The sequence below is a fragment of the Myxocyprinus asiaticus genome, chromosome 32 (genome assembly GCF_019703515.2).
Source record: "Myxocyprinus asiaticus isolate MX2 ecotype Aquarium Trade chromosome 32, UBuf_Myxa_2, whole genome shotgun sequence".
Taxonomy (NCBI): Eukaryota; Metazoa; Chordata; class Actinopteri; order Cypriniformes; family Catostomidae; genus Myxocyprinus; species Myxocyprinus asiaticus.
The window spans coordinates 33,445,231-33,465,061 of NC_059375.1; the positions used below are offsets into that span (position 1 = coordinate 33,445,231).

The 19,831-nt window shown below is 39.6% G+C and overlaps 1 protein-coding gene across 3 annotated transcripts in view; it reads right to left on the reverse strand.

The window, feature by feature from the left end:
- Positions 1-19,831, reverse strand: part of bahcc1b (BAH domain and coiled-coil containing 1b) — a 133,629-nt gene that overhangs the window by 17,122 nt on the left and 96,676 nt on the right. For all 3 annotated transcript variants that reach the window (XM_051667021.1, XM_051667020.1, XM_051667022.1), the window contains 5 exons: positions 16,426-16,583; positions 15,362-15,498; positions 12,373-12,480; positions 3,920-4,043; positions 524-740 (listed from right to left, as the gene is read on the reverse strand). In XM_051667021.1, the coding sequence (XP_051522981.1) occupies positions 524-740; positions 3,920-4,043; positions 12,373-12,480; positions 15,362-15,498; positions 16,426-16,583 (744 nt within the window). The remainder of the gene's footprint in view (positions 1-523; positions 741-3,919; positions 4,044-12,372; positions 12,481-15,361; positions 15,499-16,425; positions 16,584-19,831) is intronic.

Below are 19,831 nucleotides of genomic sequence, written 5' to 3' on the forward strand. Positions count from 1 at the left end.
GCTGATTAGAAAATTGCATGCATAAGTAGGTGTACAAGTGTTCCTAATAAAGTGCTCAGTGAGTGTATTTCCAAATAAAGCAAGAAAAAATTTAGGGCATAATTTTTTATCCATTGGGAATTGATTGGATCGTGAAAAGTGGATGTCACATCATAAGAGGAACTGGTGACGTCAGCCAAAAAGGAAAGTCGATTCAGAGGCAGAGAAAGCTGTTACATTTTTACATTTAAGATTACACAGAAAGACATTTTCATTTCTTTGGAATAACATGCACAGATGAATCAAGCCCAATAATGCCAGGAATGTGTTTTAAGAAAGTAAATATGGTAAATTTTGATTTCATGTTGACTCCTATAATGTATATATGTAATTTAGAATTGATTAATGATTAATTTAGAAATCCTAATGCTAGAGCTATTGAAAGTCTGATAACTGAAATATGATAACTGTTATCCAGATTAGTTATTCAAATGTGTAATATTCTTGTAACATTTTGCAAATAGATCTTGTTTATTATGTTTACCTGTGTCACTGTGCTCTCCAGTTTTGTTACTATGAGTGTGTTCTCTGGATAGATGTTGTGTGATGGTGTTTGATGAATTGCTTTCTCTGTGACACAAGTTCACCAGTCTGGAGCCATGATTGGCTTTGGCTTTTTGCTTCAGTTGTGAACAGGCTTTCTGCTTAAACTTAGTGCTCAGCAGTCTTGGTCTGCCTCTCGGCCTACAGCGAACCTTCATCTAATAGAGAAAAAGAGAAAGAAAATGTAACCAAAGACAACATTTGGGTTGCTTTATAACAGTGCTTGCAAGGCTGCCCAATAGTCATATTTTAAATTCTAACATTCACATTTTTTCCCTCTTCTCTAGAATTTTCTGCAATTTATTCAGCTTGAACCACTTATTGTATAGATTACATTCAAACTTTTTTTTTGAAGATAATTTAAGTCTTAGGTATACTATAGATTTTTTTCTCTCTCTCTCTCTCCCCTTTTCTCCACAATCTGGAATGCCCAATTCCCAATGCGCTCTAAGTCCTCGTGGTGGCATAATGACTCACCTCAATCCGGGTGGCGGAGGACGAATCTCAGTTTCCTCCACGTCTGAGACCATCAATCCGCACATTTTATCACGTGGCTTGTTGAGCACATTACCGCAGAGATGTAGTGCGTGTGGAGGCCCACGCTATTCTCTGCGGCATCCATGCACAACTCACCATGCGCCCCACCGAGAGCGAGAACCACACATTATAGCGACCATGAGGAAGTTACCCCATGTGACTCTACCCTCCCTAGCAACCGGGACAATTTGGTTGCTAAGGAGACCTGACTGGAGTCACTCAGCACGCCCTAAATTTGAACTCATGACTCCAGGGGTGGTAGTCAGCGTCAAACCTCGCTGAGCTACCCAGGCTCCCGTTTTTCTTTTTTCTTTTTTTTAAATAAACGTTACACTTTTTCAGAAATGTAGGATTAAGATTTAAAATAATCCCACTGACTTGTTAGAATGAATAGAATATTGTTAAAATGTTCACCATTCAAAATCTAAAATTGACATCACTGTGCTATTTGCTTACTGAATAGAGCTGTTCAGCTGTGACATCAATTTGTAGGCAAACCCTGAAGTTTAAATTGCCATGGGTTGTAACATAAATTACACACCGTCATACCACAAATGTGAATTTTGAAGCCGTATTGAATTACATACTTTTTTGGGGTTTTTTTTTTTTAAACACATGGCAGCTTCAAAATTCACATTTGAGGTATGACGGTGTGTAATTTATGTTGTAGAACAAAACATCCACAAATCGTCAAGTAATATTTACCACAGACCTTATTTTTCTCATAAGATCAAAAACCCCATTATAAAAACCCATAGGAAAATCCCAAGGGAAATTCTCTTCCAGATTTTTGGACTACAAGCTGAACAGCTCTATTGCGATTGGCCTTCTTTATTGAATTTATTTGCATACTGAATTGCGATTGGTCTCTTCTTTCTTACATGTGTTTAACCATCTAGAGCTCCCTTTATACATAGAGGACTTGCACTGAGTGTAATGACTGTGCAAAAAACAACAACAAAAAACCCCCCACAAATTTTAAGGCAGCTCTAATGCAGCATTTGATTTATGCAGAACCAAAGCCTAAAACTCAAACTTACCTAAACCTTTAGCATACTGTGTGTGTGTGTATGTGTGTGTATGTGTATGTGTATGTGTATGTGTATGTGTGTGTGTGTGTGTGTGTGTGTGTGTGTGTGTGTGTATATATATATATATATATATATATATATATATATATATATATATATATATACACACCGATGAGCAAAAACATTATGACCACTCACAGGTGAAGCGAATAACGTTGATCATCTCCTAACAAGCCACATGTCAATGTCTGGGTAGGTTAGACGGTAAGCGAACAATCGGTTCTCATAGTCAACGTGTTGAATTCAGGAGAAATGGGCAGGAGTAAAGACCTGAGCGACATTGACAAGGGCCAAATTGTTATGGACATACCATCTCTCAAATGGCAAGGTATATGGGGTGCTTCCGGTCAGCAGTGGTGAGTACCTACCGACATTGGTCTAAGGTGGGACATACCACAAACCGGTGACAGGGTGTTGGGCACCCAAGGCTCATCGATACGTGAGGGCAACGAAGGCTCTCCCGTCTGGTCCGAACCGACAGAAGGTCTACTGTGGCACAAGTCACAGAAAATTTTAATGATGGTTACGGGAGGAATGTGTCACAACACACAGTGCATCACACCCTGCTGCATAGCCGCGGACTAGTCAGAGTGCTCATGATGACCCCTGTCCACTGTCAAATATGTCAACAATGGGCACGCGAGCATCGGAACTGGACCTTGGAGCAGTGGAAGAAGGTCGCCTGGACTGATGAGTCCCGTTTTCTTTTACATCACATGGACGGCCGTGTTCGTGTGCACCGTTTACCTGAGGAAGTGATGGCACCAGGATACACTGTGGGAAGATGACAAGCCGGTGAAGGAAGTGTGATGCTCTGGGCAATGTTCTGCTGGGAAACTCTGTGTTCGGCCATTCATATGGACATCGATTTGACACGTGCCACCTATCTAAACATCATTGCAGACAAGGTACACCCCTTCATGGCAATGGTATTCCCTGATGGCAATGGCCTCTTTCAGCAGGATAATGCACCCTGCCACACTGCACACATTGTTCAGGAATGTTTGATGAACATGATGAAGAGTTCAAGGTGTTGGCCTGGCCTCCAAATTCCCCAGATCTCCATCCGATTGAGCATCTGTGGGATGTGCTGGACCAACAAGTCTAACCCACGGCGGCTCCACCTCGCAATTTACAGGACTTGAAGGATTTACTGCTAATATATTGGTGCCAGATATCACAGGACACCTTCAGGGGTCTTGTAGAGTCCATGCCTCGGCGGGTTGGCTCTGTTTTGGCGGCACGCAGAGGGCCAAAAGCATATTAGGCAGGTGGTCATAATGTTTTGGCTCATCAGTGTGTGTGTGTGTGTGTGTGTGTGTGTGTGTGTGTGTGTGTGTGTGTGTGTGTGTGTGTGTGTCTGTGTGTGTGTGTATATATATATATATATATAATGTTTTTGCTCTCTTTCATATACTGGCATTTCCTGCAGGAAATGCAAATATAATTTTTTAAGCACATGCTCCCTAATGCATTTACATTACATGTATGCATTTGCAGACACTTTTATCCTAAATGACTTAGTGCATTCAAACTATACATTTTATCAGTGCATGCATTCCCTGGAAATTGAACCCACAACCTTTGGCATTGTTAGCACAATGATCTACCCATTGAGCTACAGAAAAATTGCCCAGGCATGTTCATGCAGAAGATTGTCCATCATAAAAACTACCCTTTTAAGCAGTAAAAAGTGATTGACTGCAAACCTGTGTGCTGTTGAGACAGTGGTAAGGGCTATTGGTCAACCTCTTCTTCTTCCTCTTCCTGTCTCCACCCCCAGCCAACTCCTCCGCTGTCAGCAGGCCTGGCCCCGCCCCTGTTCCAACCGACCTGTCCATCACAACAGAGAGGTATTCATGAGGAGAGCGAAGAACGAAGGATGAAAAGAAGAGATCAGAGGCGAGTGAAGGGCTTGCCTTCCCTCTCCGTGGCTCTCTAATAACCTTCTTTTCAGGCTTTGATGAATGGAGAGGCAGGGGCCTGGTTCCCCGCTGCATGCTTGAAAAATTAGGATCTGATGCCAAACCGAGAAATATCTGAGAGAAGTGCTGGTAAAACAACCTCCCACTCATAATTTTGTTTGTTCTTTTTTCCTCTGTCGCCCTCGTCCCAGTCTCTCCGTCTCTGCTTACTCCTTTTCCATTCTGTGCCAATGGTTTCAGGGCTGTGAATTCCAGCATTACATTAATAAAAAACCCTTGTCTGTCTTATTACCATATCAATGCATCTGTTCCTGCACAAAGCAGCAGAATTCACTGGCCATCAGAGGGCAACTGAAAGTGAGTGAGGGTGTATGTGTGAATGTGTGTGTATGTGTAGCCAACCATCTAGCATAGTGGTTTTACTTCAGGATCCTAACACAGTACCAAAATTGTTTATCATACAAAAGTAAACAAAAAGGTCCATAAAATGAAAGAAAGAAATTGATTAAAATTACCATGAACTGCATAGGCCTAACCATAAGCAAAATTATAAATGTGACATTGCTGAATAGGAACAGAGTTTGGTTTTACACACCGCCTTTTATGTCATAAACAAAAGAAAGCATCTTCTCCTCTCTTTGAAAAGTTTTATAAATCCATTTATTTTGCTATCCTAACGTTGCACAACTATAAGGTTAGTTGCATTGTACTATTTGCATTTAGCATTGTTTTATCATCTGCTGTCCGCAACCCACCCCAGAACAGACCCAACAGTCCCCTAGCAGACCTATTACATTAAAATGAGGCTCAAATACTCTACCCACGTCTATCGGTCTAGTCTCTCGTTTTGCAGCGTATAAATATCAGTATTTTTACTCTTTTGAAGCAGACAGCTACTTCAAAGCCGCCAAAGGCTGCCTTAGTCAGTGCTAGGGGCGGGGGGTGGCGGCACAGACATCAGCTGGCCTGTCAGTCACTAGGATGATTGGCAGGTGAGTGTCAGAAGCTGTGTTGTCGTGTGGTTGGTGAATTCCAGCCTCCCTTTCCATCGTCATATTGACAGCGGTAGTTATTCTACACTCTATGCCAGTGGTTTTAAACTGGATTCAGTACCCAGATTTTACATTTAACATGGAGTGGCAGCCTAACACAGTACTACATTTGTTTATCATACAAGAGTAGGGATGTCCTGATACCATTTTTTTGTGAACGAGAATTTGTACCGATATTTCCTTTTTGGTATTCGCCAATACGAAGTCCGATACCTGTTTTTTTGCTTTATTTTTTCCGAATTGCATATCAAAGGTTTATTTAAATTATATCATCAAAATGGTGTTTAAATAAATTAATTAATTCAAACTTTAATCAAATGAAAATATAACAAATCATTTTCAACATAATATTGTACTATTTTTATCAAATTAAGTGCTTTTATAAAGAACCTCACAGCACAATCCAAAACACAACATTGGAGTAATATTTTGTCAAATAAAATGCTGCATAACAGAGCATCACAGGTGTGACATATTGCTTGAATATAATACAATTACTATTGATTTATTCTTATTAGTAGCAGTAGCGTTACAGTGAATATTACACGACTATACAGTATTCATCTATTTATGTCATACTTTTTTCCATTTAGATTATCTTATATTTTGGTGGAGCTTTTATTTTAAAGTGTTTCTGTGTTGTTTTGACAATAGCTTCTCAATCCAGCAAAGTGAGTCTATGTGACTCAAAGTGATTATTAAACTGCAAAAGGCTGCTATTTAATTCAGTAAATATGTTGTCTGTATGTGCCTCGCGCTACAAAGATAATAAGCGCTCTACACATTGTCATCTGCTACAAACAGAGCGTGCGATGCTCATGATGGTGTTTTCCGTATATGAGTCAAGGATCTCTAAAAGGTATGAGCACTTTGTGTCTTTATATCAGCACAACACCGGCTCCACACATTCACAAGTACTCACATCTGAAGCACGCAGCACATGCAAACAACTGTATTGTACTGAATGTTTACGGAATGACATTCATAATTCAGATGATATCGGTTTTTGGTATCGGAGAATTTTTAAGTGCACAAGTACATGAGCACAGTATCGGACCCAATTCTGATACCAGTTTTGGTATCGGGACATCCCTATACAAGAGTACACAAAATTGGATTGCATAGGCCCAACAATATACAAAATGATTATCATAACATAGGCTGAATAGGAATATTGATAGTTTTAGTTTCTAAATATCTCAGCAGCCTATAATTCACAATAATGCACAAAACAAATTATGTTTGGCACAAACCATGTTTGTCTTTGTTGCCAGTGAACCTGCATTTAATGTAGTCTGGGATTTACTGTATTTTCTTTTATCTTATGTAGTTTGTTCATGTTTTTCAAGGATGATTTATGTCAAACAACCTGTTCATATTGGCATCTACCTAATTTGGCAAGCTTTTACAAAGTGACAGATGAATTTCCCCCATAATACCATAGAGATTTTACATACAACCTTTGACATAAACAACAATAGATATGGGAAGCACTTTCCTCTCCCTTAGGGGTTTATTAGCCTGATTTATTTTGCTATCCAAACTATGCACAATTATATATTTAGTTGCATTTTATTATTTGTATTTAGCTGCTCCCGATCCTATCTGAACAACCCACAATTTGAGCTACACCAAGAAAGAGGGCGAGTTCCTGTATAAAAGAATGTTTGCAAAAGCAACATATAAAAAAAAACAGCCATATAGAAGCCCCGGTGGGAAGGAATGGTACCAAATTCATAGCACATGCATGAAGTCTAACATAGACACACATTCATTGCACAGGCCCTGTGCTGCACTGGCTGGGCTGAGCTCTCCTCTTTTCCTTTCAGCTGTCTGAACACTGGCTGTCTGCCCTTTACCCTGGCCGGTGCTGTCAAAAAGAATCAGTGTCCCAAACACACAGACCCTGTCCCTCCTGCTCAATACAAAGAGCCGCCGCGTCAGCTAGAGAGGGAGGGAGGTGCCCGCAGAGTGAGAGAGAGAGAGATGACCCAGGATAGATGGGTGGAAGGGAGGATGATAGGTGGAAAAAAATGGACCATGGTCCACAAAAAAAACCCCAGAAATCAACATGCTTTTACAAGATTCATTCTGATTTGTAGATGACTAATGTTCCTCAGAGTGTATTATAAATGTACAAATAGAAACTCGGTTCTCTACACTAATTGAGCAAGCTTCATATTGCTTACAAATGATTTTTAGAGGTTCTAAGCACCACTATTACTATTGCTCATATACTTACAGTTAGAGGTTTTACAAATAGTTTGGCAAAAGACAGACATTCCCAAGATCAAAGACAACACAAAAGAACAAGGGATGTAGTGAAGTAAGAAAGAGAAAGGAGGGAGAGAAAGAGAGAGAGGGGAGCATTCCAGAGGGAGTTGCTCGGCTGACCAGACCTGCGGGGCTGAATCGATGGACACTAACCTCTATCGACCCACCACCACATGTGGCATGGACACACCTGTCTACACACTATTCTCCACCTCTGCACCTAATGAGTTCATCCAAAAACATCATATTATCATATTATCCACAATCCCCATTCCAAACATTCCCCTCAAAATACACCTGGAGATAAATTATTGGTTATTTGGAAGAAGAAACTACTAGCAAACATGGATTTCTCCAACATAACAGAACTCAGGGGAAGTGCAGGGAAATTTTTAAAAGCAGAGCATTACCGAGAGTAAAGAGAGTGCTGAGTGCACTTTCCTTTCTCCTCCTTGTAGCACAAGTACATCTATCGACAGATCCTCTCTTTCTCCTTCTTAGTCCTCAACTACTGCCCTACGAAGTCATTAAGGGCCTTAAAGGGATAGTTTACCCCAAAAAAAAAAATTTAAAAAAAAATTCAAACCAGTATGACTTTCTTTATCCTGTGGAACACAAAAAGGAGATGTTATGCAGTGTATTAGTTTCAGTCACTATTCACTTTCATTGCATCTTTTTTCCATGCAATGAAAGTGAGTGGTGACTGAAACTAAGACACTGCATAACATCTCCTTTTGTGTTTCATGGAAGAAAAAAAGTCATGCAGGTTTGGAACAACATGAGGGTGAGTATATGATGACACAATTTACATTTTTGTGTGAACTATCCTGTTAATATAGGCTCTGTTTTTATATATTTTTAGCATTCTCAAAACAGAGAATAGACAAGTAGTGTCTGTAACAAGGAAGCATTTTCTCTCTGGCCGTGTGCATCCACAATTCAGTTCTGCTTTTTAATGCCACATAGAGTCTCTTAAACCCCCAAGGCCCGAGAGACCAGGTAACCATTGAAACCTGATTAGTAACCCGACACTAGGTTCGAGGCAGGGTTTGGTGTGCATTTGCTCTAGCTTGATGAGGACTGTGGCATGGGTGTCTATTAAAGAGCTTAGAGAGCGGAGCTGACAGCCCCCCCAACTCCACTCACTCTGCCTGTCGCCACCCAAAGACGACCTTCCGACCCCAAAAGCCCCCTCTAGTCCTTGTGTCAACTCCATGTCACATTCCTGCTGTTGAGAGGGAGCGAGTGTCTGTGTGTGTGTGTGTGTGTGTGTGTGTGTTTATGTGTGTGTGTGTGTGTGTGTGTGGGTCTGAGTATGCTGGTAGGAGAATTCACAGTCCCCTAATTACGAACCCCTTCCCTTCTGTGAGGTCAGGATTACACAGTAATGCTATTTAGAAAAGGGCATTGATTAGCAAGACACAATCATCAAGCAGAGAGAGAGAGAGAGAGAGAGAGAGAGAGAGAGAGAGAGAGAGAGAGAGAGCAGAAGGAAGAGAGCAAAAGAGAGCAATAGAAAATGGTCATGTGGGTGTGGGTGTGCATGTTCATGCCGTGCTCCCCTTCAAAGTTGAATAATCAAATTCTAGCATTTTCTCACTGAAAAAGATGCTGAATGTTGCTATTATTTAGCAATAAAAGCCTCACTCATTCCAGTAGGTACATATATTATACAGGTAAAACTTTACAATAAGATTCCACTCGTTAACATTAGTTAATGCATTAGGTATCAAGAACTAACAATGAACAATATTATTTTTACTGAGTTTATTAATTGTTTGTTAATGTAAATGTAAAAATACAATTGTTCATTGTTAGCTTGTGTTAGTTCATAGTGCATTAACTAATGTTAACATATACAACTTTTGATTTTAGAAGTGTATTACTTTGTTGAAATTAACATTAACCAAGTTTAAAAAATGCTGTAAAGTTATTGTTCATTGTGAGTTCATGTTAACTAATGTTATTAACTTATGTTAACAAATGGAACCTTATTACAATGTTTTGCCAACATATAAACACTTCAAGCAATTTCATGTCCCAGTGGTTGATTTTTAATAAAAACAACATTTGTTTTTTTATTACTTTTTTCTTTTTGTTATATTCAAATGCCTTATATGAATACATTTTAATGTTTTGTTCCCTTGTCCCACACCAAGACTTTCAATATTAAATTATGAAAATCCATTATAATACAAATAATTACTTGTTTAAAACTATTATAAGCAAAGAGTGAAATAAACAAACCATTTCAATATTTATTGTGTGAAAATAATTTCTATAATTTCTTTTTTAAATTACAACTGTTCCACAGGCATCATTTCCCCCACACCAAAAAGGTTTGCCCCTAATAAAGTTTTTACAGAAGTTAGTGTACTTGTCACGAAGAGCATGCTTGAGTGATGTTTGAAGAAATCTAAGAAAATTCAAGGTAAATATCACACATATTTTTATTGGAAGTCATTTCCAATCAACTGTAATTTTGCCAAATTATGAATAAAGGAGTTGGCCATTTTATTTCAAAAACTTTAAAAATGTAATTTCCATCACCGTCATTTCCACCACAGAATTCTATTAAACATAATACAGAATTTGAGATGCAGTGGAAATTATACTGTGGTGGAAAGTTTCAAGATTTTTAGAAAAAATTTACAAAATGAACAAAAAGTTCCCAAATATGACAAATAAAATGGCGAGTTCTGATGTTGCAAATATAAGACAAAGTTTGCATTACAAGGCACGACAATGTACCATGACTGGTATAAACAAAGTTCAGAAGTACATTTTCATGCGCAGTTAGAATTGAGCTAAAGCAGGTTTATGCATAATCTAGCTACAGTCTTTATCTCTCTGTCCAAGTAAACATGACACTGTTAAATCGAATATTTGAAGAAAGGAAATTAGCTGAGGAAGTGTTAAATACACACCATGCATCACTTCTGTCTTCAAGGCCGGTCTGATTAACGTGTGTACATGTTGGACGATGTCGAGCTACAATGGTCTGTTTGTCCAACTTTACCAAAATGGACTAGTATGATTTCAGTCAGTATAAAGAAATTAACATTTAAAAAAATACATGCATCTTAATTGGTTGGGCCATGCTCACATAATGCATATCACATGACAGGCCTGCTCTTCGCGCTCAGATGGTATTTGATACTCTTGGCAATGCCACAACGACCCATCAACACTCTTAACCTTGTCGAATGACCACTGACCTCTCACAGATTTGGGCAGATGCCAAAGGATGTTACACTTTTTAGTACACCAATGCATAAGGAGAATTTATCATATCGTGACCAGCTAATAAAAAAAAAAAACAATCCTTCTCTTGACCCCAACACAACGTATAACCTCAAATCAAATAATGCTGACAAACACTCAGGTAGTTGTTACCCTTCAGATGCTCAACAATTAATGTTGTCTGCCATCAAACGGACACAAACCATGGCGAGAAAGTCAAACCCTCGCTAAAGGCAGCGTATAAATATCAGTATTTTTAGTCTTTTCAAGCAGACAGCTACTTCAAAGCCGCCAAAGGCTGCCTTAGTCAGTGCTAGGGGCGAGGGGTGGCTAAAGGCTTTTACGACTCTAAATTCTAGTGATGGGAAGTTGTCATTTGTTTTATTTGGCAGGGGAGCTTTATGAACGACAGGGATAAATGTGCGCTGGCTATAGCATGTGTAATTAAGCTCGGGCTCCTGCTTTTCATTAGCATGCAGCTAATCAACCAAGGCTAGTAATAAAATGGGAGTTTTGTTAATCAGGTAGGGTAAACTTCATTTGACCGAGTTTATCAAAATGTCTGAGCATAAATAGAGGTGTATCTCAAGGGACTACACTCATCCATCAAGGTGATAACTTGAAGCTCTGACTTTGTGCAGGCAATTGGTCTTCGCGTTTTATCAAATTAATATCGCAAACGCGTCATGGGTTAGAAGGGAGTCGCAACACTTGTAGATAATCAATGAAAGTTGTAAATATGATTAATGACGGCTCTTTGCACTGATTAAGCACTTAGTCTGCCTTGTTTGAACTGATAGGGGCCTTCTAGACTTATTTACGCACACACACACTTACTCTCATAATAAGTGGCAGTGTCAGATTGTACATGCTCACGCATGCACTTTCTCAAATATAATCTTTAAGAATACCAACACACCTCCTAACTATACTTTATTATTAATGGATGAGAAGCGTTTGGCTACAAGTAAGAAATTATTTCCTCACACTCATTATTTTTCTCAGTAAAACTCTAATTTAATCACAACTCTCTCTCTCTCTCGAATAAGTGGATGAGCATTTTCATTATTACTCTTCAAGACAAGGCTCTGAACAAGCAAAGAAACAATAACAGAGTCAGTTTTAAAGGAATGCTCCAGGTTCAATACAAGTTAAGCTCAACTGACAGCATTTGTGGCAATTGAATTGCCCATTTTATTAAAAAAAAGTAATGGTTACAGTAAGTCACTTACAATGGAAGTGAATGGGGCCAGTCATAAACCTTAAAATACACACTTTTTCAAAAGTATAGCTATTTAAATAAGTAAAGCTACGTAATGCTATTTGTTGTACAAAACAAGCCTAGATGGAACTTGTGACAGAAATCAAGTTTAATTACCACAGAAACACGCATCTTTGGACCATCAAAAATTGGTTTCCATTCACTTGCATTGGATGAAGCTAAAAACCTGGGATACTTTCCTAAAAATCTTAAATCCTGATAAAGAGAGAAGGTCATATACATTTTGTAAATTATCAGCAAATTTTCATTTTTGGGTGAACTGTTCCTTTAACTTGTATTGAACCCCAGGAATTTTTTTTTTTAGATGGTTTACTCTCTTTGTGAAGACATTTCAGACATATAACTCTCACAAGTATGAAAACAAAAATACAAAAAGAGACACTCACTTGACTTTTGGGGGGGAATCCGTGGGGATCGGGGGTGCCGATGTGGACTTGCGCTTCCGTGGCCTTCCGGGTCCTCGACGAGCTGGACTGCGTGAGGTCTCCTCTTTCCTGTAAACACACAAACACACACACAGAGCCCATCAAACACTCTACTTCACACTAATGATGTTGAATGAAACGAAACACTAAGCCATCCTGATTGTGAGAGTGGACTAGTGAAAAGACTTAAAGGAATAGTTCACCCAAAAATGAAAATTTGCTGATAGTTTACTCAACCTCAGGCCATCCGAGATGTATCTGAGTTTCTTTCTTCATCGGAACAGAATTTAAGATTTTTAGGAAAGTATTTCAGGCTTCTATCTCCAACCAATGCAAGTAAATGGCCACCAAATGTTTTTTACAGTGCATCCGGAAAGTATTCACAGCGCTTCACTTTTTCCACATTTTATGTTACAGCCTTATTCCAAAATTGATTAAATTCATTATTTTCCTCAAAATTCGACAAACAATACCCCATAATGACAACGTGAAAGAAGTTTGTTTGAAATCTTTGCAAATTTATTAAAAATAAAAAATGAAATAAATCACATAAGTATTCACAGCCTTTACCATGACACTCAAAATTGAGCTCAGGTGCATCCTGTTTCCACTGATCATCCTTGAGATGTTTCTACAACTTGATTGGAGTCCACCTGTGGTAAATTCAGTTGATTGGACATGATTTGGAAAGGCACACACCTGTCTATATAAGGTCCCACAGTTAGCAGTGCATGTCAGAGCACAAACCAAGCCATGAAGTCCAAGGAATTGTTTGTAGACCGCCGAGACAGGATTGTATCGAGGCACAGATCTGGGGAAGGGTACAGAAAAATTTCTGCAGCATTGAAGGTCCCAGTGAGCACAGTGGCCTCCATCATCTGTAAATGGAAGAAGTTTGGAACCACCCGGACTCTTCTTAGAGCTGGCCGCCTGGCCAAACTGAGCAATCGGGGGAGAAGGGCCTTAGTCAGGGAGATGACCAAGAACCTGATGTTCACTCTGACAGAGCTCCAGCATTTCTCTGTGGAGAGAAGAGAACCTTCCAGAAGAACAACCATCTCTGCAGCACTCCACCAATTAGGCCTGTATGGTAGAGTGGCCAGACGGAAGCCACTCCTCAGAAAAAGGCACATGACAGCCCTCCTGGAGTTTGCCAAAAGGCACCTGAATGACTCTCAGACCATGAGAAACAAAGATTGAACTCTTTGGCCTGAATGGCAAGCATCATGTCTGGAGGAAACCAGGCACCGCTCATCACCTGGCCAATACCATCCCTACAGTGAAGCATGGTGGTGGCAGCATCATGCTGTGGGGATGTTTTTCAGCGGCAGGAACTGGGAGACTAGTCAGGATCGAGGGAAAGATGAATGCAGCAATGTACAGAGACATCCTTGATGAAAACCTGCTCCAGAGCGCTCTGGACCTCAGACTGGGGCGAAGGTTCATCTTCCAACAGGACAACGACCCTAAGCACACAGCCAAGATAACAAAGGAGTGGCTATGGGACAACTCTGTGAATGTCCTTGAGTGGCCCAGCCAGAGCTCAGACTTGAACCCGATTGAACATCTCTGGAGAGATCTGAAAATGGCTGTACACCGAAGCTCCCCATCCAACCTGATGGAGCTTGAGAGGTCCTGCAAAGAAGAATGGGAGAAACTACCCCAAAATAGGTGTGCCAAGCTTGTAGCATCATACTAAATAAGACTTGAGGCTGTAATTGGTGCCAAAGGTGCTTCAACAAAGTATTGAGCAAAGGCTGTGAATACTTATGTACATGTGATTTATTTTTTTTATTTATTTATTTATTTTTTTTCGTTTTTATTTTCAATAAATTTGCAAAGATTTCAAACAAACTTCTTTCACGTTGTCATTATGGGGTATTGTTTGTAGAATTTCGAGGAAAATAATGAATTTAATCAATTTTGGAATAAGGCTGTAACATAACAAAATGTGGAAAAAGTGAAGCGCTGTGAATACTTTCCAGATGCACTGTAGGTAGAATCAAAATAATCCACACAACTCCAGTCGATAAATAAACTTCTTCTGAACTGAAACAATTGATCATTTTCAGAAAAAAAACAATACTTGTATACTTTTTAACTACAAATTTTCACTTCCATCCAGTTCTGGGAGGGGTGAGGTCACGCCCTCTCATGTTGTCAAGGTCACGCGTGGAGGAGGAGGCACCATCTCCTCTTCTCCTCTAACACCAAAATCCTCCAACATCATTGTTTACAATTGTTTTGGACTGTTTTAGTTTGTGGACGGTGCTTGGTCTGTGCACGTTTCTCTTGTAAACAATGATGCGCTTCCTGCCTCCTGCCTCCTCCTCCTCCATGCGTGACCTGGCCAATGAGCTTACATCACGCGACAGGCCGTGACCTCACCCCTCCCAGAGCTGGACGGAAGCAAAAATTTGTAGTTAAAAAGTATATTGTATTGTTTTGTTTCTGAAAATGATCAATCGTTTCGGTTCAGAAAAAGTTTATCAACTAGAGTTGTGGATTATTTTATTTCTGCTTAAAAATATGCATTTTGGACTGTCAAAAATTGGTGGCTGTTTACCTGCATTGGTTGGAGATAGAAACCAGGAATACTTTCTTAAAAATCTTAAATTCTGTTCTGATGAAGAAAGAAACTCGGATACATCTTGGATGGCCTGAGGGTGAGTACGTTATCAGCAAATGTTCATTTTTGGGTGAACTATTCCTTTAAGCACAGCTCAGCTTATGCAAAGAGAGCTCAGCACACGCTGGGTGGTCTCTACAGTGCATTACGAAGGGACAGGTTGAGTGCTGGAGAGAGAGCATGTGTGTGCTGACGATCGAAGGGCTTTCAATTTCTGTGCTTGTGAGTAAATGGGTTTCGAAAGGTGTGCGGAGTGCATGTGAATGTCGAAGGGTGTGTTTTTTTGTGTGTGTTTGTTAAAGTGGTCTGTGGTTCACTCACTGGTGGTCATGTTTTCTCTGTAGCTTTGCCAGCTCCCTCTGTTTTTCCTTGTAGCGCCGCTGCAGTTCTGCCAGACGCACACGCATAGCTATCTCCTCTCGATCCAGCGTTTCCATGGTAGCCTTAACAGGACACACCTACACACGCAGCCCACAAACTCAAATTAATTTACAGTATGCACTGTAACTGCTGAAAACAACACATCTATATGCCTGCCAACATCGTTTCCTTAAGAGTTTAATTTGCATTAAATGAACAAAATTCTAAGACATTAAGACAACAACATTTATATACAGTTCTGTGCAGATGTTTTAGGCAGTTGTGAAAAATGTTGTATAGTTAAGGTTTTTCAAAAATGATGACGTGTAATTTTTATTTATAAATTAACTTCATACAAAGTGCAGAAAAAAAAACAAAAAAAAAAAAAACTAAATCACTATTTGGTGTGACCAAAATGCCTTTAAAATAGCACAAATTCTCTTAGATATATGTTTACGCACAGTTTTTCAAGGTTATTGGCAGATAGGATGTTCCAAGCATCTTGGAGAACTTGTCACAGTTCTACATATTTAGACTGTCCCACTCGCTTCTGTCTCTTCATGTAATCCCAGACTTATTCAATGATGCTGAGATCTGGGTTATGTGGGGGCCAAACCATCTGTTATTCTATTTGCAAAAGGAATGTTTTGGAATCTAAAATTGATATTTCTTATTGACTCATTAAAGCAGAAGATGGATGAAATAACCATCAAAACATCCACAAAACAAATGTTTTTTGTGAAACATCTAAATGTGCCTAAAACTTTTGCTCAGTACTGTACATGGAAACAAATGTTGACTACAGTCAAAACAACTGACCTCATTTGTGAAATGAGCAGAACACATTTTTTTTTTTTGTAAATTGTTTATAAAACCACTGATTTTTGCATAAATTGTTGCAATGAATTGAATGCGACAATTTATGTAAGAATAGCTACTGTATATGAATGATTTACACAGAATTTCGTTCTGTTCGTGTTTTGTAATGATGCCAACTTAAATAAATGAACACGATCGACATTTACCGGTTCGGAGCGTGGCATCCACTTGCACTTCCTGCGCAGATTGAGGATTCTGCGTAGGGGGGGGACTGAGTCTGCTGTGATGGGCGGGGCCAGCTCCAAGGCGCGAGCGGCAGCGAGGGTTGCCAAACTTTGTAGGTCAAAGGTCAACATGTCATCTTCTGCAGGAGAAATAACTAATTAAACCAGACCATCAAATAATTGTAAAAGAGAAAAATGTAGTTACAAAATATATTTGTATTTTAATCTCAGCACAAACATGATGTTTTGAATGTGAATGTGCACCGGTATTAGATGAACTTCAGGTGTACAGGATTTACATGAACTTTTAAAACTCACAATGATTGATTTTTTTGTCCAATGCGCATTGATTGATTTATTGGTGAGCACGCAGACTTTCGCTGTTGTCTGAGATGCATCAGGGCACATTTACACTACTGGCATCTACACTACAAATACAATGTGGTCACATGGATTTGTGGCCACCTCCTTATGTGGTTTGAGTGATGAGATAAAAACATTCCCACATTTTGCACCCAGTTTACACCTGTATAGTAGAGTGTACACGTATAATCAGATCACCCTAGGTGGATGTTAAGGTATAAACGGTGCCTCTGTCTTTCCATACACATTCAAAAGTGACCTAGCAACACAGACATCTAGTCTGTCCCTGTGGACGCAAGCAGAGAAACCTGTAAAGGAGGAAAAATAAAGAGAGAGAGGAAAGCCTCAAACGGTACAGAGCCGCCTCCAAGCACGCTGCTGTTTCCTGACAGCACTTTGTGCTTTCAGAGGCTGAATGAGCAATGATGATAGCTATTAACCAGAGAGCTTATCTCTGTACATGAGGCTTAGATGCCAGGAGCCATGTTACAGAGAGAGCAAGAGCAAGAGTGAGAGAGATGAAGAAGGGGGATTTCTCAACATTTATCACTGTCATTAGGGCAGGCCACATGCTCAGTCTCCACTCAGCCAATGAGGCTTGAATATTCATGACAGCCAAAGCTGGCCTGGGGATACTGAGTAGACTGTATGAGCGTGTGTGTGTGTGTGTGTGTGTGTGTGTGTGTGTGTTGTGTGTGTGTGTGTGTGTGTATGTATGTATGAGAGTCTGTGGCTGTGTTAGCGAGTGAATGCAGCTTGTGATTCTGTTGCGTCACAGTAAGGCAGAGGCACAGTATGGGTTCGGCAAGGAGAGAGACTGAATCAGAAGGGAGAAGGAGGGGTGGGGGAGAGAGGCAATAAGAGGTAAAGTGTTTATTGAGCTATCTATTTATTCGCAAACATCCCCTCATTACTAACGTGGAAAGAATCCAATTTTCTCCTCCAAGGGGAAATGCACAGTGCAGAAGCGGACCTGTGTGTGGAGGGCAGAGAGCAGGAGGAGATTAAAAAAAGAGAGAGGACATGAGAGGAGGGGGGAGAAATGTGAAAGATAAGTTGCATAGGCTTTTTAAGAATTATCCCGTGAGAAAATTGCATTGCTCAATTGCTGCATGTGTCATTTAAGTATTAACTTTGTCTTAGGTGTTTCTCCTAATAAATATTAAAAGATATGCATGATTTTTCTTATTTTCCAGCAAAAATATCTAAGCATCCTTAAAACAACAAAAAATGACCTGAGAAGCAGAACGACATAAGATATTAAGTCTTCTATAAGGAAAAATCTAACAAAATGTAGTGGGGTTTGTGCTTAAAACAATAACAAACTAATGGGGTAAGACTTTTTTTTTTAACCCCATTGGCAAATATTTTTTCTTTTTATAAGTATAAACATTACTATAGATTTAGCTGAAAACAAGACAAAATATCTTGTCATTTTACTTCAGTAAATGCATCCTATTTAATGAATGTTTAGATATTTTTTTTACTGAAAAACAACACAAAAATACTCAATTAAATAAGAATTTGCAGTGAAGGGAGGTTTGCTGGTCAGTTAAGCTAGTAAAAAAGACTGGTTGGGACACCAGCATACCATCTAAAACACAACATAAGCTGGTGTTTTTATTTTTTTTCAACAGGGTAAACACAGTTGGGAGAATAGTTGACATACAGAAAGTGTATAGAGCTATAAACTTAATGTGAATAGCTCAGATAAGTTGGTCTTGGATGAATTTGCTGGAGAATGTTTGAGTTCACACTGAAATCTCTCAGTTTTGATTGAAGACTTTGGGATTTTAGCAAATCAAGCAGACTGAGACATTGCCGAAATTTCTTCTGTAACTCTAGAAGAAACACATGAGATTACTAGGATCTTTTTCAGGAGAAATATCTGAGAAGCAGAAGACTTCCAGAAAGCCTCCATTTCCTCTAAGTTTGATTTCTACCAGATATTAAAGAGATCTCATATGTGATTTTTATGTGTGATATGTCACTTCCCTATGAGATAGCAGCTTGAATGAAAATTCTCTGTTGAAGCAGAGAGAGCAAGAATGAAAAAGTGAACAAAAAGAAAGAAAGAAAGAAAGAAAGAAAGAAAGACTGGATTACAGTCGTCTTGGTGGGTCTTAGGTTTCCCAATTGGCTGAAACCATTGTGCCACTTTTAGCCCTGTGGTGGTCTTTATGAAATTAATGCCCATTGCCTGCCGTAACAAGACCAGGGGGACAAGAGCTTTAGAACAGGGGATAGAGTGATAGCAGACAAAAGGAAGATGTATGAGAAGGATGGAATAGCCGAGGCCCAAAAAAGAAAGAAAAATGAGAGAGGGAAGGAGAGGAGGATGAAGAGAAGGAAAGGTGGAAGACAGTAACGCTCTCCGGGTGATAGCTGAGAACATTTTGCCTACAAAGCCAGTAAAAAAGACCATAAAAGCAGTGTGCCTTGGTATCACTGACCAATCGATAACAACTACCAACAATGCTTCAAAGCACCTCTCAAAATCGATATAATATTATCACATGTTATTTGTCTGCACTTCCCAATGCCCATAACACCGCAAGGAATGTTAGCTGAGTGCCCGAGACATCTACAATAGATAAGGATCCTTGAAATCAAATCTGTAAATCACTGCAGAGTAAACCTGATCGCAAATGAAATCTTTAGCCAGCGAGAGACCGGGTCCTGACAGCCAGCACGGGCCGCCTCACCTCTAGTTCTTTAATAATTCAATGGCGTACATGTTTATTGATGGCTTCTTCCCTGCTGTAACGGGCTTCATCATATTCTCTTATTAGTCCCTTTAGTGCAGCTTGCTTGGACAAGAATTCCCCAACAGATTACATCCCTATTTTAATATGGGCGGAAACTGCAGTCAAAGAACACGAGCACAAACACAAACAGCTTAAACGATGCTTTTTTTTTTTTTTTTTTTTCTGTGTGGTGTGAGTGTTTGGGATTTCTCAGCTGCTAGAGGATGCTGGTGTAAATAACAACATCCTTTGGCAGAGAGACCCTAAACTGTCCCTGG